At 48.8% G+C, this 23,746-nt stretch overlaps 1 protein-coding gene across 1 annotated transcript; it reads left to right on the top strand.

Moving 5' to 3' along the window:
* The first annotated feature begins 240 nt into the window (after positions 1 to 240).
* Positions 241 to 4,464, top strand: LOC136381137 (proline-rich protein HaeIII subfamily 1-like). The gene is made up of 3 exons (XM_066349501.1): positions 241 to 477; positions 1,124 to 1,345; positions 3,850 to 4,464. The coding sequence occupies exons 1-3, from the start codon at positions 241 to 243 to the stop codon at positions 4,462 to 4,464; spliced, it is 1,074 nt and encodes a 357-aa protein (XP_066205598.1).
* The last annotated feature ends 19,282 nt before the right edge of the window (positions 4,465 to 23,746 follow it).

The following is a 23,746-nucleotide window of genomic DNA, read 5'->3' as shown; positions in this document are numbered from 1 at the left end:
GAGAGGACATCGGTGAGAGCTGCAGGGACACCGGTCACTGCGGGTGGGGTCGTGTTCTCAGGACATCGGTGTGAGCTGCAGGGACACCAGTCACTGCGGGTGGGGTCGTGTTCTCAGAGAGGACACGGGTGCGAGCTGCAGGGACACCGGTCACTGCGGGTGGGGTCGTGTTCTCAGAGAGGACATGGGTGGGAGCTGCAGAGACACCGGTCACTTCTGGGCCTGACCGCATCGCTGGCCATGGCAGACGCCCAGGGCTGTCTTTCCAGCTGCAACAGTGACCGAGAGGCAGCCCAGATGGTGGCTGCTCTCAACGTGGACGCCTGGGGCAGAGCCGCGGACTGGCGGGTGTGGAGCGTGAGAAGCCGTGAACTGGGCCGCCAGCAGCCATTGGGATCTGGGGACTACTGGTTACCCTACCGGAGAGTCAACGGTGATGGCCAAGGATGGCAGGAGGAAGAACCAACAGGCACGGGCGTGAGTTCCTCTCGCTCACTCAGACGCGGTCACCACCTTTGACTCCGTGATGCCCTGTCTGGTGCTATCTACAGACAAACAAAGGCAACAGGGAAAAGCTTCCTAGTCAAAGTGCAGGGTAGGGGCCAGAGCCTGTCCTCTGCCTCCCTGGCATCCCTTTGAACTCTGGCCTCCCACCTGCCGGCTGCAGAAAGCTGGGTGAGTTATGGGACCTGCTAAACATTCGTTTCTTGATGTGTCTGATGGGGGAGTTCTATTGTCTTACCTTACAGGGTCACCTCGGGAATAAATCAGATACTCTGTGTGCAAACTTTAACAGAGGCTAGGTGCACAGTAAGTAATGTGCGTGCGCACACACACACACACACACACACACCACAGTGCTGCTTGATTACTCACACTTGGGGGAAACTGGATACCACCCAAGTGAGCCGCAAACAAGGGAGACCCACAACAATGGGGATTACACACTTGTGAGAAGTGTTTCAGTGACAGTATTAACTTTAACAGAAGACAAACTCGATTACGCAGTCGAATCACAAGTCTGGAGAAGCGACAAATAGAAAAGCCGGAAAGGACAGATATCAAGAGCCGTGTTTGAAAAGTGAAGTGACTGGTGACTTCCTGCCTCACTTTTGTTTTCCAGAGTTCCCACAATGCGGCACAGCCGTGGGCCCCGCGAGGCGACCCCTCTGGCCTTGGACCCCAGCCCTGCCCCCTACGCTGTGTGATGCTGGACAAGGTCAATAACCTCTCTGGCCTTGGACCCCAGCCCTGCCCCCTACGCTGTGTGGTCCTGGACAAGGTCAATAACCTCTCTGGCCTTGGACCCCAGCCCTGCCCCCTACGCTGTGTGATGCTGGACAAGGTCAATGACCTCTCTGGCCCTGGCCAGGAGCTCAGTTGGTGAGAGCATCATCACAAAGCACAGAGGTTGCTGGTTTGGTCCCCGGTCAGGCCATATACAGGAACAGATCAATGTTCCCATTTCTGTCTCTCTCTCTCCCTTCTTCTCTCTCTCAAATCAATAAAATAAACGCTTTAAAAATAAATAAATAACCTCTCTGGACAGGGCTCCTTACCTGGGAAGTGAAAACCACACGCCTATCGGGTGGTGTTTGTCTGAGTAGTGAACTGAGGGAGGATCGTCCCAAAGTTACAAGTACGATGCCTGGGGTCAAGCAGACAGCCAACAGTGTTACCTATTTTTATTGCAATTATTGTATATTCCTTTGACAACGTGGGGAAGAATGATGTTTTTAAATCTAAAATAAAACCTTTAGTAGCAGAAGACTGTCCCTCCGCTGGGGAAGATCCCTGTCCCGGGCAGACACGAGGCCACAGACAAGCAGCTGGGGACACGGAACTGGCACAGAGCGGTCACCCGGGGCTCAGAGGAGAGGCGTGGCCCCAGTGCCGTCCCAGGAAAGGCACTTGGCTCAGAGCTGCCAGCTCCCCACGGTCAGTGCCAGCCTGTCAGAGAGCACACAGAGCCCTCCCCTAGCAGCTGCCCGGCAGCAGCTGGGCCACCCGTGATAGATGGGAATTTACTGCCTTTTTCAAGAGACCGGCAGAAGGCAGGCCGTGTCCTGAGAACCCGGAATGAGAGTAGTAAACAGCAGTAAAGTTCTAAGGGGACCAGCGATCCCACCACCACACGATCCCCTTGCAGTGGCTGCAGTAATTACGCCTGTGACAGCTGGGCAGCCCAGGGATGCGACCGCAATAGGCTCAGGTGTGGGCGTACGGAGCTGGTGGTGGGCAAGGCTGCTGCCCAGGCACAGCCTGGGGCCTCAGGACAGGGTGTCAGGAGGCTCTGAGAGAGGTCACCAGTGCGCCCAGGGCCAGACACACAGTAGGGCAGTGCCATGGCCCCTCAGTCTGACATGGCTGCAATGCCTCCGGAACTCACTCCTGCACGGCGTGTCTGAGCCCCAGGCCGGGCCAACAGAACAAACACGACGTCATCCCTTCAGGGACCTGCTCGCTGGCCCTGCCCTCTGAGAACAACCCAGGGCCACCTTCTCTCAGACAGAACCACCTTCCTTCCCCACGACGGCGGTCGCACAAACGTGCTTTCCCAAGTCTGCCCCCTGCGTACACAGAGGCTGTGTCCTCCTCACGTTAAGTTCCACTATTCATTATTCAATCATTTGTCCAGTGGATGGAGTATCATACAGGTACTGGCCAAGACAGGTGCGCCACCCCAGGGCCGGGCTGATGACAAGGAAGAGATAACCCGACGAGAATTACAAAGCAAAACCGTGGGGCTGGGGCCACGAGCAAAGTGCTGTCGCATGTGGTAAGGAAAACGATCAAGTCCTAAGAAATCCAGGAAGGCTTCCTGGAGGAAGTATGAGTAGGTGCGAGAGAAGTTAAAACTAGTGGTCTGTGGGGAGCGAGGAGACGGTGGAGGCAGAACTAGAGGAAAGCCTGAGAGAATTCTGAGCGGCATCGCTGTACTTTGGTCTCTGAGGCAACAGGAAGACAGAGAACGCAGCCTCCAGGCCCGGAGTCGGCCCCAGAGCTGGGCGCACCAGTCCTGTCACAGAGCCTGACATGACGGTTGTTCTGTTGGTTCACCCAGACCAGTGATGTTCAACCGCTGTGCTGCAAGAGTTTTTAAAACACAAAACACCTGACTATTTTGTCAGGGGCGCTGACACTTAGATTGTCAACAACAACAACAAAAAAAGACAACAGCCAACCCAACAACAGCCGTCTGGTGTGAACGCCCTGTCTTGAACCATAAATATATAGGTCATGTAACAGAGCTGTGTGTATTGGTCATGTCGCATAATAAGTTTGCATCTGACTGGTTGATTCTTGGTACCAGACATCCTTATATACAAGGATAGGCACTGATTTTTTTTTTAAGTCGCTCTGGAACAAAAAAGGGTAAATAATTACTATTTTTTTAATCAATCAAAATTAGATCTATTATTTTTGTCAGATGGGCAAAAAAATACAATTGTGTGTGTGTGTGCGTGTGTGTGTGTGTGTGCGTGCGCACGCTGCAGAATCTTGGTAATCAGTTTGTGTGCCCTGAGGTGAAAAGGTTGAAAACCACTGGTCTCGACTAAGGGAGGTGGGAACAGAACGGGCCAGTGCCCAGGTGGCCTTCCAGGGTTTCCCTCAGCCTGTTACCCAACACGCACAGATTCCACCCCACAGACGTCTGTCCCGGGGGCCCCCCTCTGGGCAGCCCTGAGAGAGACCCACGTCCTTCCTTCCCTGTGAGGCCACAGCACCCTGTGCGCTCAGGGCCGCGCTGGGCTGCGTGCCCCCTCCCGGAGCCGACACCTGGGCCCCCTCCCGGAGCCGACACCTGGGCCCCCTCCTCCCGGAGCTAACACCTGGGCCTCCTCCCAGAGCCGACACCTGGGCCCCCTCCTCCCGGAGCCGACACCTGGGCCCCCTCCTCCCGGAACCGACACCTGGGCCTCCTCCTCCCGGAACCGACACCTGGGCCCCCTCCTCCCGGAACCGACACCTGGGCCCCCTCCTCCCGGAGCCGACACCTGGGCCTCCTCCCGGAGCCGACACCTGGGCCTCCTCCTCCCGGAGCCGACACCTGGGCCCCCTCCTCCCGGAGCCGACACCTGGGCCTCCTCCCAGAGCCGACACCTGGGCCCCCTCCTCCCGGAACCGACACCTGGGCCTCCTCCTCCCGGAGCTAACACCTGGGCCTCCTCCCAGAGCCGACACCTGGGCCCCCTCCTCCCGGAGCCGACACCTGGGCCTCCTCCCGGAGCCGACACCTGGGCCTCCTCCTCCCGGAGCCGACACCTGGGCCCCCTCCTCCCGGAGCCGACACCTGGGCCTCCTCCGGAGCTGACACCTGGGCAGCGGGCAGGGAAGGCAGGTCTGCCGGCCGCGGAGAAGCGCAGACTCAGAACCACCACGGGGACCGCTAAAGATGTAGGAGCTGGACCAGCTGCCCCAGACAGCTTCCACGAGGTCCTTGGGTCTACATTTAACTCCTGATCTATCGGCGAAGCCCGCGGCGCACAAGCCCCGCGTTTAAACAGCTGAAGCCTCTGCTGCTGGGACTCAATGCCAATAGCTGGGTGCAGCGGCCCCACTACAAGGAGCACCCCAGACAGAGGACCGCCTGACCCCCTGCTGCCCCTGGCGGCTACCTGGCGTGGCCCCTGTGCTTCTGGGCTGCTTTCCACCACTTTCACTCATTGAGGGCGGCCTGCGGGGAGGTCACCCTGCAAACCCTAAACAGCAGCCCCAAATCTCAGCTCCCAAATTCCCAGAGGTGTTCTTCTGAAAATTGAAAGGGAATTTTTACCAGTGGGATTTTTAGTCTTTCTGTTTACAAAATTACTACCTGTTGAAAGATACCGGGGGGAGGGGGGGGGGAGGATCCAATGACACATGATCCCTTTATTCAGACATAAACATGAAAAACTTTGAAACGCTTATGCAGATTTTTTCTGGCTACGTACCTGTAACACCCATTTTCACCTGAGACACTGGGACTGAGTTCATGTCAGTGAGCTGTCTTCTGCAAAGTCCCCGTTAACCACCCACATTCTACTGCCAGGCAGGTGTCCTACACGTCAACCCATCTTCTGTTCACCCAGTTTTACGGTAGCTACTACCATCAGTACTAAAACAAACATCCCGGAAATAAACCCTTGAAGAGAATTTCACGATGTTTTATTAGAGTAAATATATGAATGAGTGACTTATCCAAAGAAATTTGCTTTTTCCACAGTTTGGTTATGCATTGTAAAATCACACTTTAGAAATGCATTATTTTATTCTTCCCCCAAGAAAATAATCCCTATACCACTATTCCATATGCTGCTAGTTACTAATACCATTTGAATAAAACATCATCATTATCTCCACCATCATCATCACCATCACTATCATCACCATCATCATCATCACCATCACCATCATCATAACCACCATCATCATCACCACCATCATCATCACCATCATCATCACCATCACCACCACCATCATCACCATCATCATCATCACCATTATCATCATCATCACCATCATCACCATCATCATCACCATCATCACCATCACCATCATCACCATTATCATCATCATCACCATCATCACCACCACCATCATCAGCACCATCATCATCACCATCACCACCACCATCATCACCATCATCATCATCACCATTATCATCATCATCACCATCATCACCACCATCATCATAACCACCATCACCATCACCACCATCATCACCATCATCACCATCATCACCATCTCCACCATCACCACCATCACTACCATCATCATCACCATCATCACCATCACTACCATCATCATCACCGTCATCATCATCACCATCATCATAACCACCATCACCATCATCATCACCATCACCACCATCATCATCATCACCATCACCACCATCATCATCACCATCATCATCACCATCGCCACCACCATCACCACCATCATCATCATCACCACCATCACCACCACCATCACTACCATCATCACCACCATCACCACCATCACTACCATCATCATCACCATCATCACCATTATCATCATCATCACCATCATCACCACCACCATCATCAGCACCATCATCATCACCATCACCACCACCATCATCACCATCATCATCATCACCATTATCATCATCATCACCATCATCACCACCATCATCATAACCACCATCACCACCACCATCATCACCATCATCATCATCACCATTATCATCATCATCACCATCATCACCACCATCATCATAACCACCATCACCATCACCACCATCATCACCATCATCACCATCATCACCATCTCCACCATCACCACCATCACTACCATCATCATCACCATCATCACCATCACTACCATCATCATCACCGTCATCATCATCACCATCATCATAACCACCATCACCATCATCATCACCATCACCACCATCATCATCATCACCATCACCACCATCATCATCACCATCATCATCACCATCGCCACCACCATCACCATCATCATCACCATCACCACCATCACTACCATCATCATCACCATCATCACCATCACTACCATCATCATCACCATCATCATCATCACCATCGCCACCACCATCACCACCATCATCATCACCATCACCACCATCACTACCATCATCATCACCATCATCACCATCACTACCATCATCATCACCATCACCACCATCACTACCATCATCATCACCATCATCATCATCACCATCGCCACCACCATCACTACCATCATCATCACCATCATCACCCTCACTATCATCATCATCACTATCACCATCATCGTCATCTTACAAAAGAGTTAACACTTATCTAGAACTTTCTGTGTCCTTAGCACTGAACTAAATACATTACACCAATCATTCCTTTTAACATAAAGTCCTTAGTTTTTAGTGAGGTTGAACTCTTTTCTTATATTCGTTGTCCACTGTGATCCTTCCTTCATAAAATTTCCTGCTAATTTTCTTTGCCCCTTTGATCTTGTATGTTTGTCATTTAATTATTAATTTATAAGTACTCATATAATAAGGATATTAAATTCTTTTGTTGCAAAAAAAAGTTCCCCTCTAGTTTGTGGTATAACATTTAGTTTTGTTTGTGATCCTTTTGACATGAACGATTTTGCCTTGTTGTAGTGAAATCCATCAGTCTCTTATCCGATGGACTATGCCTCTACTTATGGCTCTTAAAAAAAAACATGCATACCTTGACATTCATGTATGTTCCTTAAAATACTTCTTTGGCTTCAAATTTCATATTTAAATATTTTATTAATCTGAAATTTGTTAGTACGTGTTGCGTTGTAAATACCCGTGTGTTTTCTTTTTTCCACGCACGTGGTCCGCAGATTGACCCAATTTTACTTCCTGAATTCTTCTTTTCCCCACTGATCTGAAATGCCACATTTATCTTATGTGAAATTCATATTTACGCGGGCCTGCTCTCGCTCTCTTTGCACGGCTTCATTGATTTATCTGCCCATCCCTGCAATTAAGTCAGGCTGTTTGAATATCTACAAAGCTACAAGCACGTCATCCCATTGGACATCGTGCACATGACAGCACAAGTCCCCCTCGGTTTCTGTTTCTTTTCAGAACGTTCTTGGCAATTCTGAACTTCCAGATGGATTTCAGAATAATTTTATAAAGCATTTCATCCTCCCAAATCCCACTGGTGTTTCTATTTGGATTTTATTAAACTCCTAGATCCTCCAGGGAGTACTGACAACTTCCTTTTTAACGTTGACTCAGTAACATGGCACATTTTCCCCCCTTGGTCAGTCCTTGTTCTTTTTCAGCCTATTTCTTGTGGGCTTCATCCTGAATATTTTACATTTTTTGTTGGTATTTATATAAAGGTTATTTTTTTTTTATTCATTTCATAATATCTCTGGAATGTAGAAAAACGGCGTTTTATTTGTGTTTATTTTGATCAAACTTTTATTTCACTTACCCGAGGAAACAAACGTTCCTAATTCACTCTCTTGTGTTCTCCAGAGAGACAATCCCGTCCCATGCCAATGACAGCGACAGTTCATCAGCTTCCAAGTAACTGCTGCTCTTATGTTGTATTTTTGTTTTATTCCGTTGGACAGAATTTAAAGACCTGTATTAAACATGGCAGGGACAGCAAGAATCCTTTCTTGTTTAAATAGAAATGACTCCAGTTTTTTATTCTAGTGTGCGGTCCAGCTGTCATTTGGGAAGCGAAACTACCTTTCTTTAATAAAGAAGTTTTCATTTCTGTCATACTAACAAGTATTAGGTTTTGGTTTTTGTGGGGGTTTTTTTCTTGGAAGTAGGTGTTGAATTTTATTTATGTCATTTCAACGGAAAATGCATGTACATCTTATCTCTTGATATAGGAATCCATTTAAATATATTAATTATACTTAAATCTCTTAGTGGGAAAAAATGTATTTAGTCAGAAAGTATTATTCTTGTATTCCTTGGCTAGATTTTTTTCCATCATGTTTTATTTCATATTTCTATATTCTGTTCATCAGTGAGTCACCTTTTTGAACTATCTTCACCTGGTTACGATAGTAATTACCTTAGGCTTTATAAAATGAATTGGATAGTGTTGTTAGAGGTTACTGTGCTCTAAAAACAGTTAATAAAAAAATACAGTTCTGATAAAAAGCATCTTTTGTTTGCTTTGTTGTTGGAAGTAAAGTTTTGTTGTAAACATTTCTCTCTTAATTGTGTGAGTTCAATAGTTGTGGGGTTTTTTTTTGTAATATGGGATTTTTTTTAAATCAACTGATTTGTATATATAATACATTCTTTAACTTACTTATCATAAAAATAATACCATAAAAGCATTTGGTTAGTCCCGTTTTTCTCATAACTTGTTTTATATGTCTGAGGAAGAATTTTCTCCTCGTTTTCTTGGTAAAAACTAGATCAGAAATTTACCTATCGTTTTAAAGATGCAGGACTTAGATTTATTTCTTAATCCTGTTACTCATTTATTTTTGCTCTTTAAAACAATGTATTTTACTCCGGTTAATTTAATGTTAAAAACAAAGAATTAGTAATGTAGTAACACTGTCTTGGAGTATATTTCTATTCTTTGCTTATTTTTCTAAGTATATGTATTTAATAGATAAGCTTTTACATATAATATGTAATACTATACTATATGCATATCTACTTAAAGTACATCATATATGCAAAAGCTTTTAAATTAAATACATTAAATATTGATTATATATAATGTTTAATATATAAGACTTTTTTCTTTATTATATCAATTCTCTTTCTTTCATACTCTAAATTAGTATTTTCTTTTTAATATCTTGCATTTAATACTTAACTCCTGTACGTTCATCCTTTTAGATCTAATAATAAAACAACAGACTATAAATTTTCCTAAGTTCAGCTTTGATAGCATCCACGAGTTTTACTTCTTCATGATCTTTTTTTATTATTTTATATTGTTTACAGTAATTGTGTTCTATATTTACAAAAAAAAATTTCTTAGCCATTAAAAATTACATCAACATTTTCTCTGATTTTAAATTATTCAATTTCATTTTTTTCTAAGTAAAAGTAATGAATTTTATAAGTAAATATAATATAGAAAATATACAATTAAAACCAGTAGATCATAAAATAATGACAGCTTTTACTATACAAAAAATTAAAATTTCTCTACAACAAATGACACCCATGAAGTGAGTTTTTAAAGGGCAGACTGTGAAGGGTTTGCCATGTTTGACAAAGAGCCTTCTTAGTCTCAGAGACCAGCCTTCCTGTCCTCTCTCTCTTGTATATGTTACTGTTGGACTCTTAGATGGGCTTCCCTTAGAAATTTAAGTGACCCACTGAGACATATGCTTCTGTCTCAGCCATAGTTCACGGTGTCTCAGGTTCCCACTTGGTCAAGTCCAGATGTCACAATCCTAATCTCCTTTCTCTGTCTTCCTCTCCACCACACACACACACACACACAAACACACACACACACACACACACACACACCCCTCCACAACCCACCTCCAGACAGCCCCTCTGTGACTTCCACATTGTCAGGGAAAGTAATGTTTAGATTTCCATCATGTTCATTACATTCTATGTTAACAGAACAGTGTTAAGTCATCAGTTCTCTCAAAATCAACCGATAGATTTTATGCTTATGAAAATCCCAACACAGCTTATCTGTAGAAATTGATGTCTTTTGTGCATGTGTGCGTGTGTGCGTGTGTGTGTGTGTGTGTGTATGCAAGTGGCCAAACTAGCTAAACAATTTTGAGAAAGACAAAGAAGATTGGGCCTGACTGGTGGTGGCACAGTGAATAGAATGTCCGTCGACCTGGGTGGTTGAGGTCTCAGATTCAAAACCCCAAGGTCACAGGCTTGAGCACAGGCTCACCTAGCTTGAGCATGGGATCGTCTACATGATCCCATGGTCACTAGCTTCAGCCCTAAGGCTGCTGGCTTGAGCAAGGGGTCACTGGCTCAGCTGGAGCCCCCAGTCAACTCATGTACGAGAAGCAATCAATAAACAATTGAAGTGTTACAACTACAAGTTGATGTTTCTCATTTCTCTCCCTTTTTGTCTCTCTCTTTTGCACACACACACCCCTCCACAACCCCTCCAGACAGCCCCTCTTTTGTGAGAGAGAGAAAGAGAGAGAGAGAGAGAGAGACAGGAGGTTGGATAACTCGTGTGACCTGGTTTCAAGTGTTGGTAGAAGTGCAGTCTCAGTGCCCAGCCCGGTGGGTGGGGAGGCAGAAACACGTCCACAAAACATGGCTGAAGAACCAAGGATAGTCCGATGGGGAATGGATGGTCATCCACCAGTGTGCTAGAAAATTAAACATCTATATGCAAAGAGAGGGAAAAAAAAGAAATAGAATCTTGACCTCCCACCATGCAGAAACATGAACTCAGAATCATAGACCTACCTATAACTAATTCACAGGGAATTTTCTTCATTTTCTGTTGCATGAGATTTTAGAACTGTTTCTATATATGTCTGCATCACTGATTCCAAATCTAAAATCCGTTTTTTGGTGTATGCTCTAGCTTTTATGCAATTTTAATTTCTTTTTGTCACAGTTAATGGCATGCATTGGTTTTTAAATCGTAGTTAAAGGGCAACGACTCTTGGATTGAACATAACCACAAGGCAATTAATGTTTTAAAACACCACTTTTCCATAATTGTAGTTGTTTTTTAATGTAAAAATTATTATCTGATAAAAAACACCCTCTTATTTTGTTTTAAGATTGAGTCATGGCTTCTTCGAGTAGGCGTAAATGTAAGAATAGTCCTGACACCTTCTGTTATATATGTGGCTGTTACACACTTCAACATCAAAGTGCAATATTTCATCATTTGTGACATGTGCATATATTGCCTATTGTCAAGTTCCCCTTGGCGCTCGAGACAAGAGTTGGGCTCCTCATATTGTGTGTCATAATCATGAGGAAATGCTTCGTGACTGGACAAAAGGAAAACACAAAGGAATGCCTTTTGGTATTCCCATGGTTTGGCGTGAACCTAAGGACCACAGCAATGACTGTTATTTCTGTCTGATCCATACAAAGGGCATCGGTAAGAAAAAATGGCATATGATTGCATATCCTAATATTCCTTCAGCAGTACGACCTATCCCACACTCTGAGACACTCCGGTTCCAGTTTTCAATGGTTTTATTTCTTCTAAGGATGAAGAAAGTGAACATGGTGATCAAGTGTATTTTGATAAGATGCATGAGGAAATGATTGTAGAATCTGAAGGGTCTTCTTCTGATGCCAAGCAGTCATTAACCCCTCAGCAGTTTAGCCAACTTAAATTGAATGACTTAGTAAGAGATTTGGGCCTATCAAAGAAAACAGCAGAGTTATTAGCTTCCAAGCTTAAAGAAAAGAATGTACTTCATCGGACAGCTAAAGGATCCCATTTCAGGAAGCATGAACAAATTTTTGTGAACTTTTTTTTCGAAGACAAACACTTTGTTTACTGTCTTGATATCAGTAGTCTTCTCAGCCAGCTAGGTGTTACCACTTACAGTCCAACAGAATGGCAGCTATTTCTTAAGACAGCTCTAAATAGAGTCTGAAATATGTTCTCCTACACAACGGTAATGTTTATGCAGCAGTTCCAATTGGTTATTCAACTCATCTGTGAGAGGATTATAATGACATAAAAATTGTCCTCGACTTTCTGAAGTATGAGGAGCATAACTGGATCATTTGTGTGGATCCTAAAATGGTCAATTTCCTGCTAGGACAACAGAGAGGTTTCACAAAGTATCCTTGCTTTCTGTGTTTGTAGACAGATGAGCTCGGGAAAAACACTGGACACAGAAGGAGTGGCCAAAACGTGAAGCTCTGGAAGTAGGGATACAAAATATTGTGAATGAACTTGTAGTTAATTGAGACAGGATCATTTTTCCCCCACTTCACATCAAACTTGGCTTAATGAAGCAGTTTGTTCAGGCTTTGAATAGAGAAAGTGAATGCTTTCAACATATTATTTCTGCTTTTCCTGCCTTGTCTTTCAAGAAGATAAAAACAGGTGTATTCAATGGACCTCAAATTCACACCCTCATACGTGACGAAGAATTTGCCAGGAAGATGAATAAGGAGGAGAAAGCAGCATGGCAGTCTTTTGTGGCAGTTACAAAGCACTTCCTTGGCAACAAAAAAGCAGAAAACTATGAACTTCTGGTTCAAAGGATGCTGTTGGCTTTCCGCGACATTGGATGTAACACGAGCATTAAGATTCACTTCCTGAACAGTCACCTTGATAAGTTTCCTGAAAATCTTGGAGCTGTTAGTGATGAGCAGACTACAGCTGGAGCATCAAACGAGATTGTCCTCAACAAGTACACAAACGCAAGAGCTACAAATGCAAATTTTTGCCTAAATAGAATTTAAATAAGTTTTGCGCAAATTTTATGATTAAAATAAGTGTTTTAATATGTTCTATTTCGAAATTGTAGACAAATTCTAATGCAATCATATCTTTTAGTGTATTAGTGTATTTACTGCATTATATAAATTATTATATTTTCACAAAGATGATGCCCAAGAAGACATTCTACTTTATTATGTTAAACTAAATGTTGAAAATTTTACAATAAGATGACAACCTAAAATATTGAATTGCAAAAAAACCTGTAGCTTACAGAGAAAAACTAATATCAAATTTGAGATCGGCACACTCGAATTAGGTAAGAACAAGTGTTTTTGTGGATGCAACAAAAATTTTGTTCCCCAGTGTTATCTATACTTTTGGAAGAAAGTCATGGTGACCCTAGGGTAGGCAAAGATTGCTTAGATAAGACACAGAAAAGAAGACCTGAAAAAGCAAAGAATGACATAGGATTTTATTATACCTAAAACTTTTTATGGCCTGTGGTGGCTCAGTGGATAAAGCGTCAACCTGGAACGCTGAGGTCACTGGTTCGAAACCCCGGGATTCCCTGGTCAAGGCACATATGGGAGTTGATGCTTCCTGCTGCTCCCCCCATCTCTCTCTCTCTCTCTTTACCCTCTCTAAAATGAATAAATAAATAAAAATCTAAAAAAAAATTCTTAAACCTTTTACACTTCAAGAAGCACCATTATGAAAATAAACAGGCCAGGCACAGTCAAAAAAAATTTCAAAACAGTATTTGAGAAAGGACCCCTATGCAGAATATATTAAAAACCCACACAATGCAAGACAAAACTACAGTGAGCAAAAAGAACGGAACAGCTGCTTCACAAAAGCAGACACACGGACGGCCCACGAGCAAGCATGTGAAAGGAGGCTCAGGGTCATTCGCAGTCAGGGACATGCTGGTGCAGACGGGGTGGGGAGGGTGGGGGGTGCCGTTACACGCCCAGCAGGATGTGGCTCAAAGACACCAGGCGCTGACAAGAGTGGGAAGCGCCCTGTGCTTTGCTGGCGGGGAATCAGCGTGGTGCGGCCACTTTGGAAAACAGCGGGGCCATTTCTGGTCATTACATAGAACACTGACCCTACGGGGTAGCTGCTCCTGTCCAGGTACTGCCTCGAGAGAAACAAAAATGTTCATTCCCACAAGGACTGGAACACAGCTGCTCAGAGACGCCCTCTTCCTAAGATCCAGTAGCTGGGAGCACCCCCACGTCCCTCCCCTGGTGAGCAGGTACACCCGGCCCACGTCCCTCCCCTGGTGAGCAGGTACACCCGGCCATGGGCCTCACGCGCTGGAATAGCATACAGGCAGAAAGAAGAGGGGACTTGTCGGTCACAAACATGGCAGATGCGAAACGGAAGAAGCCACACGCGAGACGACATATCCGTACTACGGGGTCCCAAAGCCACACTATGCTAGAACAGAAACAGAATTGGGGGATCGGAGTGACTGACTGGGAAGAGCCGGGAGAGCTTTCAGGGGTCACAAAAATGTTCTGTGTTGTGACCAGGCGTAGGGCAAACGCATCAAGTTATAATATTACGTGCGGAAATTGGGTTATATGTAAATCAGGGGTCCCCAAACTACGGCCCGCGGGCCACATGCGGCCCCCTGAGGCCATTTATCTGGCCCCACTGCACTTCCGGAAGGGGCACCTCTTTCATTGGTGGTCAGTGAGAGGAGCATAGTTCCCATTGAAATACTGGTCAGTTTGTTGATTTAAATTTACTTGTTCTTTATTTTAAATATTGTATTTGTTCCTGTTTTGTTTTTTTACTTTAAAATAAGATATGTGCAGTGTGCATAGGGATTTATTCATAGTTTTTTTTATAGTTCAGCCCTCCAACGGTCTGAGGGACAGTGAACTGGCCCCCTGTGTAAAAAGTTTGGGGACCCCTGATGTAAATTTTACTTCAATAAAGTGATTTTTCTAAAAGGGTGCCTGGCCGATGAGTTTCTTTAGCCCTTACACCCGCCTCCCCTGTCACGGCAGGTTCAACAGAGAATTCCAGGTCACGCTGGGTGTTCCTTCTCCCAGTGTTGATAGTACGAGCTTCTAGAATCCAGTGTGGTTTATGAAAAGGGGAATAACAGTCTGGGTTTTTTTTTTTCCTTTGGGGTGACTTTCTCCTCTCTCTTTATTGTTTTTATTTTGATAATGAATCATAACAAACCTTCACCGAGAGCCAGCGGTGCTCCAAGCCCCGTTCTACCCACGGTATCCCCGGGGCCCTGGAATTCTGGGTGACAGATCCCGTAGTGACGTCTTTCTCAGCCCTGTTCTGCGAAGGCAGGGACCGGTTCCAACACAGAGACGGCCGCCCCCTGGGAGACGCGTCTGCGGCTGTTTCCTGCGCACTTGGACCCGCATCCTCCCAACGACAGGGAGTAGAGCCCCTGCAGACCAGCTTACTCCTCCCACCTCTTCCCTCATCACTGCTGCTCGTCTTCCCAGGCCTTCCATTTCTTCTTTGTGTCACCTGGGGAATCAAGTGTTCATCTCTGAATCATTCCTTGTTTCCTGAGTGATCTGTGTCCCTGGGCTACCGTCCTTGTCCTTTGAATGTAACATCTTGAATGTCTCTACGTGGGCTTTTAGCATACACGGTTTGTCCTGATTTTTATCTTGGTCTTTTTCTTTTACCCACTACACACACACACACACACACACACACACACACACACACACACACACACACACGGTGATCTGCTCTTGCTTAAGAAGGAAGGGGCCGCGGATGGCTTTCCTCCAAGGTTGGACCAACGCGTCCCTGCCGCCTCCTGCTGAGTGAGTTTCTCAACAGGCAGGAAACTGTCAGGTTAATTTGAGGGACAGTGTTTGGATGAGGTCAGGAGGCTCTTTGGAGGGAAGACCCTCATAGTGAACAAAATGAGGGGTGAAGTCAGTCTCCAGTATGATATCCCAAAGAAGACTCAGCATTTTCCAGATCATAATCAGACGGCTTCCAGTTTAATATAAAATCTTATTTAAATGTAAACAGTTCATTCCTTCCATTGGTAAAATGGCATTTGTTTTTGATGGAAATTGACCCTGTGGGTTACCAGTTTGCAGCCTCTGACATTCAGGGAACCGGGGACCAGATAGCATGAAAGAGAAAAGAGGTCTTGTCCCCACAAGTAATTAATGCAAAGCAGGGAAAGAGTGTGCATGGACAGGTGGAGAGCACATCGTGTTACCCTGCTGGCTAAGAACCTCCTGTGTGTGGCCCGGTCCCAACCTGGAAACACATGATACTCGGTGATGTCGATAAAATGACATCAGCAGGGGACAGCCACATTCTTTCCCAAGACCCCCCCCCCAAAAAAGAGCTCCAAAGAAAAGATAACCATTGTTCACTTATGCTCTGCTCTTCCTCATTTCCGTTTTGTTTCTTTGTTTTGTTTTGTTTTGTTTTTGCAGCCACTGCAAAGTCCAAGTGTAAAGAGCTGTCCCGAGTAACAACCACAGCCTTCGGTCTGACCCTCAGCAACGCCGCTCCGAAGACTCTCGGCGTGGACCCGCTCGAGTAACAAGTCATAAAATGGATGTGAGGCTTGACTTTTTCAAAAACAGTTACTAAGAAGCCGGTCTCAAGAGTTAAAACGAGCCTTTCCCCAGAAGTAAACACTTGTCATAAACACTTACAATGACATTTTCTGTACCTTCCCCTCTTTCCTTAGGAGGAGTGCGCGTTCCACACCTGCGCACAGACCTCCTCCCGTTGCTGCCCTTGGCGCTTGTGAGCTGGCGGTGGCCTGGGGCACGCCCCGAGCATCCATCCGGGGACAGGTGCCTTGATGTCACTACCCAGCTTTGTACTTTTAGCAGGCCTTCCAAGTTGCCTGGGCAACACCTCAGCTGCCTGCTCCCCTACACTCCCTGCTGGCCTCGGTGATTGTAGGATTTATCACACCAGCTGGACCACTTTGCAGGTTAAAGGGGGATTGTCACCCCCAGGGAAAATAAGCCTTGACCTGAGCCAGTCCAGGTGTGTGGCCATTCTACCTGAAAAAAAAAAAAAAAAAGGTGGAAGTCCCCACGGTGTGTCTTTCTGCCAAGCTGGTGGAGACCTCTTTCGTCAGGGTCACCATGCGGGAAAAATGACAGGAAATGATTAGTCACCGGTGGGCTGGCAGTGGCCTCGGGTAACCCCACACCAGGGAAAGAAGAGCAACTAGACACTTGTGGGGCCTGCGACTGGGACCCACGTAGGTGGGAGACCCCTTTTCATACTCACTGGCTCCCTCTCTCTCTCTCTCTCTCTCTTCCTCTCTCCCTCTCTCCTCCTCTTTTTGTCTCTCTTACTTTTGATATAAATAGATGAAGTATAGACTGTGTATAGTTTTTCCAGAAGTCTCCATGTTAACTAATGATCTGGGCAAGGTAGGTGGCCGGGGAACTCTTAACCAGCTAAGGAAAGGACAGCTCACTGTGTAGGTCACGCCCTGGAGGCCCCTGGCCAGAATGCCTGGTTCCATTTCACATAAAACAGCAACGCGGCTGCTCACATTACAGTGTCCGCTGACGACAGCTACGCTTCCGTTCTAGACCAAGCGTTATATCAGGCACTTCTGACACTCTAGAGTCTTTGTAATCTTATCAAGAAGACACACGGATCCCTGTCTTACAGATAAGGGCCCGGAGGCCCAGAGAGGTGAGCTGTCTTGCTCAAGGTCACCCAGCAGGGCAGTCCCGGCATCGGCATCCCCAAGAATCTGTCAAAAGGTGCAGAATCCACAGCTATACTTTGCCTTAAAAAAATAAAGTCTGTGTCTCAAGCAGCCTTGCAAATCACCGGGACTGACGGTTCAAGTTGATGGAGGAGATTAGCCAGGAGCGTTACATCGCTCTGTCCCTGAGTGTTGGGAAACCAGGTGGCAAAAAAAAAAAAAAAAAAAAAAAAAAATGAACCCCAAAGACAACAGCATTGTCATTCTGCCGTCACAGGTGAGCTCTTGAAAACACCCCCTTTATTCACCAACACACTGCTGGACACGGGGACTGATGACACGAGAACAGAGCCCAGGAGACAGCAGGCTAAGAACGGGCTTGTGCCCCCTCCACGTTCCAGCACGTCTGCCAGGCAGGGGCCCTGCCCGGACAGTCCGCTGGCACTACGTACCCGACGGACGGACGTGCGTTTGGGCCACAACTGGAGAGCCCCCAGGAGGGGCGTTCCGTGGGGACCCGGAGCTGGAGAGACCCAGGAGCATCTGTGGCAGGAACCAGAGCTCCTCTGCCTCCTCCCCTTCCTGCCCTCTGACCCAGGCTGCCGTCTGTGCCGACGCTTTCTCCCCGCACGTGCCCACAGCTCGGACGGGGACGCTGGCCCGAGAGAGAGGTCACGGACACGCCCGGAGGCCCAGAGGCCCCTGGTGCGAGGCCTCGTGTGTAGATGTCCTACCCTTCCGTTCCGAGCACAAAGGGTGCTTAAAACTCGAATGAATTAAAACCTATGAGTAAGGAGTGTTCATCATTTTAATTACCCGGCAGCTTGAAATCAGATAGAACAGTCCAACAATGTATCTTTAAACGAGCACAGCCCTGCCCTATATATATAAAAAAAAATCCCAACCCCATCCTAATAATTTCAATTTATCTTCTCGGACGTCCCCTGTTTTGCAGCCCGGCCGGCCGGCAGGCAGCCTCCTGCCCCTCGCCTCGGCTTCCCAAGCAGCGCCGTCCGGTTCTCTTCACCATCATTAGCGTCCCCCTGGTGGGCGGAGAGCAAGGCGCTGGCACCGGTCACACTCCACTGCTCATGGCGTGTGACAGAGAGAGATGACGCAGCCCAGCCCGGGGGCGGCCGGGCAGAGGGAGGCGGCCGCCGTGGGCTCTGTTCCTGCCGCCGGAACCCGGGGCCGCTCCGTGGGACTCGCGGACGGCGTGGAGGGGCCAGATAAATAGATTTTCCTCGATATTTATAACCGGCATTACTCTTCCCTTCCAGAGCGTTCAGCGCAGGTAGCTGTTTTGTATGAAATGAACAATCTTTATAGACGTACCAGAGCCATAACAAGCCTGATTTCCAGCAAAGCTGAGGTATATAACTCTTACCGAATTGTCAGGCTACTTGCTCAACAAATCAAGCCTAACTTATGATGTTGGCGGTGTAATTTTTATCCCTGTTTGACTAGCCAACTACCCGGTGGTAATAGGATGTTAGGAGAGGGCAGTGGTGATGTTTGTACATGCTGTGATGGATAGGCCCGGCCCGCGCTGTTCATTTATATCTCCCGATTCCAAATCAGTTAAGTTTAGGAAAAATGAAACAAAGTGGCAAGAAAAATGTTTGCAGATTGCAGCCCCGGTGCTCCCCGCAGATCCGAGTTCAGCCCGCATCTGCTGGGATTGTCTGGAGACATTAAGATATCTAAATGAAAATCAATACTCCATGTGCCAGGCATTTACTACCAGGGACAAGCATCCGGAGACCGGAGCTAATCAGACTTCCAGCTTGTGCCTCCGCCGTAGACGCGACCCCAGGGGCGTCCTAATTGCCCCGACTAATCATAGAAGAGTTAAATTTATAACCAAGAAAGACATCTTGTTTTCCTTTGCCGTCATCCTGGAGGAGGGAAGGACTCACCTGTGAGGTGGGGACCAGATGCACCAGCGGGGGGCCCTGGACGAAGGGAAGAAGGGTCCTCGCCTGTCAGTGGGGAGGGGATGTGGACTGGCTGTCCCGGACACAGACCCAGAGGACCCCTTTCAGCTCTGGGCGGGAGAGACCCCCGCAGCGACTGCCGGCCCCTCCCAGGGAGCCCCCCACCCCACCCCACGCAACCCCATGTCCGCACCACGAGAGTGGGCGGCCGTGAACACAAGCCCCATCCCAACAAAAAAAATGCACAACAGCCACGAGCATCGTGATGTTAAAAAATATCTGTGTCTGTGTCTGTGTCTCCCTGAGCTCTACCCGCGGCTTCTGCCTCCCCCCCGCCCCCCAGCCTCCAGGGAAGCCTACATAGCTTGGCGACAGGTAGGCCCCTAAGATGCTGTGCAAACAAGTCACCGAGATTGTTCGCACTGCAACAAGCCACCAAGTCGCACAATAGCTCTTGGACAAGCCCGGCTGTGCTGCTGGGGAACCAGAATGCATCAGGGGACTGCATTCCTAATATTTGCATTTGAGATGCCAACTGTGAGCATATTTTGTACTATTTTCAACAAATTACACCAAAATATGCAAAATGTTTATAAGGCTCCATCTTCTATTTTTGGCTCCAGTATATTTGCAACTTAATAGTCCTTCAGAGATTTGTCTCCTCAAGAGAAACGGGAAAATGCAAAAGAGAGAAAAGGGGAGAGAGAGAGAGAGAGAGAGGAGAAGGCAGGGATGAAAATGCTTTGTTCACGCAACAAGTTGAGTTCTGCACATTTTCCGTAAGACAGCGGAGCCAGCTGTCCCCGGGGACCTTCTGCAACAAGACATTTAATAACATTATTTGGATTCTTTGTGCCCTGGATTTCAGATGTATTTTTAATGCGCATGTCTTAAAACAAAATAACCGTTGTCAGACACTATATTCTCTCCTCCCCGGCTGCAATGGCTCCCCAGACGGCACAGCTGTGGGAGCCCGTTGGGGTGGTGACCAGGCACCTTGGGCCCTGGCCGCGGCTCACCAGGGAGGTCCATCGCTCCTCTCCCCAGGAACCGCGTCCCTGGTCTCTGCACCGTGCGCCAGGACAGCCCCTTGTCTCTGCGCCTTCGTCCCCCACCCGTGACAGGCCCACCCCTGACCGCCGACATCTGTGTGTCGAGAGGCCGCTCTGCCGGGCAGAGCCCGGGACGCAGGGGCCGAACGTGAGTCTGGGTTTGGGGACGGCCACCATTCCCAGCTGCTGGGTTACGGCCCCCAGTCAACAACCTTCCGACCCGGCTTCTCCGTAGGAAAAAAATAATTGTTTCTAATATTCTTTCAAATGAACTTAAAACCCAGGAATCGGGCCTCATACACCCTTTCCTCTCTAACTGGATCAACCTCTTCTACCTAGACGGAAGCTTCAGCCAGATGTATTACTCACACAAAAGAAAAAAGGAGCCTGACCTGTGGTGGCGCAGTGGATAAAGCGTCGACCTGGAAATGCTGAGGTCGCCGGTTCGAAACCCTGGGCTTGCCTGGTCAAGGCACATATGGGAGTTGATGCTTCCTGCTCCTCCCCCCTTCTCTCTCTCTCTCTTCTTTCTAAAATGAATAAAAAAAGAAAAAAAAAAAGAAAAAAGGGGAAGAGGTATTTAAATGAACAGGCCCGTGTCTGTGGGAACCTCCGCCCAAAACAACCAGGAAGGAAGCACATGGCCTCCCACGTCTTGGCACTCACAGTAGGTCCTCACATGCGTCTGCAGGCGGGATGGGATGGGCCAGCCAGGACAGGTAAGTTGGACATGGACTCAAGAAGACACACAGAGAGACCAAGGGGAAACACTCTCTGGACACACTGTCCCTCTCTCACAAGCCCCGGGGCTCAGGGGCCAGACCCTCCCCGGCCTCCAGGCAAAGGCCAGCTGTTCCAGGCTCCAAACACACCTGTCAGCCAGAAGGCCCCCAGGAGGAGTGCAGCCTTGCCGGGGCAGACAAGAGTCACACACAGCGCAGGGGACACCGTCGACCCCGAGTCCCGGCTCCACAGTCCCCAGTACTCACCTGCCCGGCTCCGGGCTCTCAGCACCGGGAGGCCACCAGGGGCCGAGGAGCCAGCCCGGGCTCCCAGGAAACCAGGACAACCGGGCTTGTGCTTACCAGGGTTCACCACGTGCCGAGTGCCAGCCCTGGGCCTCTGTGTGCGTTAACTCGTTGAATCCTGACCACCAGGGTCCCACGGGGGAGGGGGTGCCAGCGGGCCTCGGGGACAAAGGGCATCACAAGGAGATGACAGAGACCCAAGGTGGGACCGAGGCCTCGTCTGTATGATCCATACAAGCACAGCAGTGGTCATACCGTGAATCCATGCCAAACAGGAAGCTCTCAAACAGGTGCCAAGCCAGAGCGGAGCCTCAGTGTGTGGGGGGCGGGGGGGGGGGCTCAGATAAAAACACAATGACAGCGCTCACCGGGTAAACCTAGGGTTCACTCCGCAGTGCGTGCAGGCAGGTGTCGTCCCCGTCGGACAAGGTAAGAGGACCAATAGCTCTGGGCCCCTCTCTCCAGCACTCAAAGCCTCCTGTCCCCCCGTCATCACATCAGCACACCAGAGGGACAGCCACACCCAGAGCTGCTGCCCAGCAGCCTGGCCCTCCCCGCAGACCCGCGGGGCCCCCGGCAGAGTCGGACTTCCCGGCACTCGCTCCCACAGACACGGGGGCCATTTGTAAAGTGACCCTGCCCTGGTCTGTGGCTCCGGCGGGCGGGGGGTGCGCGTCCTGCGGGCTGAGTCGGGGGGAGGACACGGCTGTTTAATCCTAATAAATCAGAGTGTCTCCGGGAGGTGGACACAACAGGGGATGGCGGGGGAGCCAGAGGCTGCACACTGACCCGAGGCCGGGCTCCTGGAGAAATGATGTCCCCTCGGCGGACGCCTGGAGAGGCGGCCTGCGTCTCCTCTGATGAAAGAGGAGTGTCCCCAAACGCCACCGCTGCTCGGAAGATCGGCCTGATTTACTGGAGTGCACGCTGCCGTCAGCCTGCTGCCTAAAAAGGCCGCTGGGGCGAGGCAGCTGGGCAGTGTGCAGACGGGCCTGCTGGGGGCAGCGGCCCTGAAAAATGACCCCTTGCCCACCGTCAGAGATAGTCAACCCCCCCCCGAGGGCGCAGCCTCAGTTATAGCCTGGAGGACCCTGCTGTTCTAACAGGTCCCCCGTCTCCCCGTGAGCGTCCTGTGCCCCCGTGTCCCTGGGCCCTCCCCTCGCCCCTGATGGACAGGCCAAGCCCCAAGTGGGGGCTCCCCTGTGGGGACCACCAGCCTCATCTCCTCCGATGCATCTTGCCTGTCAGGACAGCCAGAGCCCTAACCGTCCCCACCGAATACCAGAGCAGTGACACAGCCGACCGGGGTGACAGGGACCCGAAAGGTGAAACAATCTATTTGCACCAAGTGTCCGCGTCACAAAACTTTGCCGGCAAAGATTACGCCCTGTCACCATGCTCCCCGGAGACACACTACCTTTTAAAAAGTATCCCTAATGAGAGCTACAAATCTCCGTCGAAGACAGCTTACTTTATTGTGTTTGTGAAGACGAAAATGTTTTAAATAGGTTATGGCTCCTGGGACGGGCGGTCCGCCGCGGGGGGAAGGTCATTTGGAAATGTTAATCAAAGTTTTCATAAAATACGACAGTGCTCCAAGAGTAATGTGAGGATGTAAAAAATAACCGTGAAGTTTAATTCCCGCCCGTGTGCACACGCAGGTCTCTGCGTCGAGGTATTTGCCCAACTGCTCATGGGGGTGGAGGGGTGTAGCTTGTCCAGCTGCTTTATGGCCGGGCTGGGACGCCCTTCTTCTCCGTCTGGGTTGCCAGCTCCGAAACTCCCCCACGAAGCAAAGGCTTCTGCTGCCCTGACCACAAGGCTCCTGTGCCCACACTCGGCCTGGGGCTGGCTCACCTGTTGCAGGAAAAGCTGACCTCACACCCCGGGCAGAGGAGCAGGGCTGCGGGGTGAACGGGGCACCCCGGGCAGAGGAGCAGGGCTGTGGGGTGAACAGGGCACCCCAGGGTGAACAGGGCACCCGGGGCAGAGGAGCAGGGCTGCGGGGTAAACGGGGCACCCCAGGGTGAACAGGGCACCCCGGGCAGAGGAGCAGGACTGCGGGGTGAACGGGGCACCCCAGGGTGAACAGGGCACCCCGGGCAGAGGAGCAGGGCTGCGGGGTGAACGGGGCACCCCAGGGTGAACGGGGCACCCCGGGCAGAGGAGCAGGGCTGCG

This window comes from Saccopteryx leptura, chromosome 9 (genome assembly GCF_036850995.1).
Source record: "Saccopteryx leptura isolate mSacLep1 chromosome 9, mSacLep1_pri_phased_curated, whole genome shotgun sequence".
In the NCBI taxonomy this organism is placed as follows: domain Eukaryota; kingdom Metazoa; phylum Chordata; class Mammalia; order Chiroptera; family Emballonuridae; genus Saccopteryx; species Saccopteryx leptura.
This window is presented reverse-complemented; position numbering and strand designations above follow the sequence as displayed.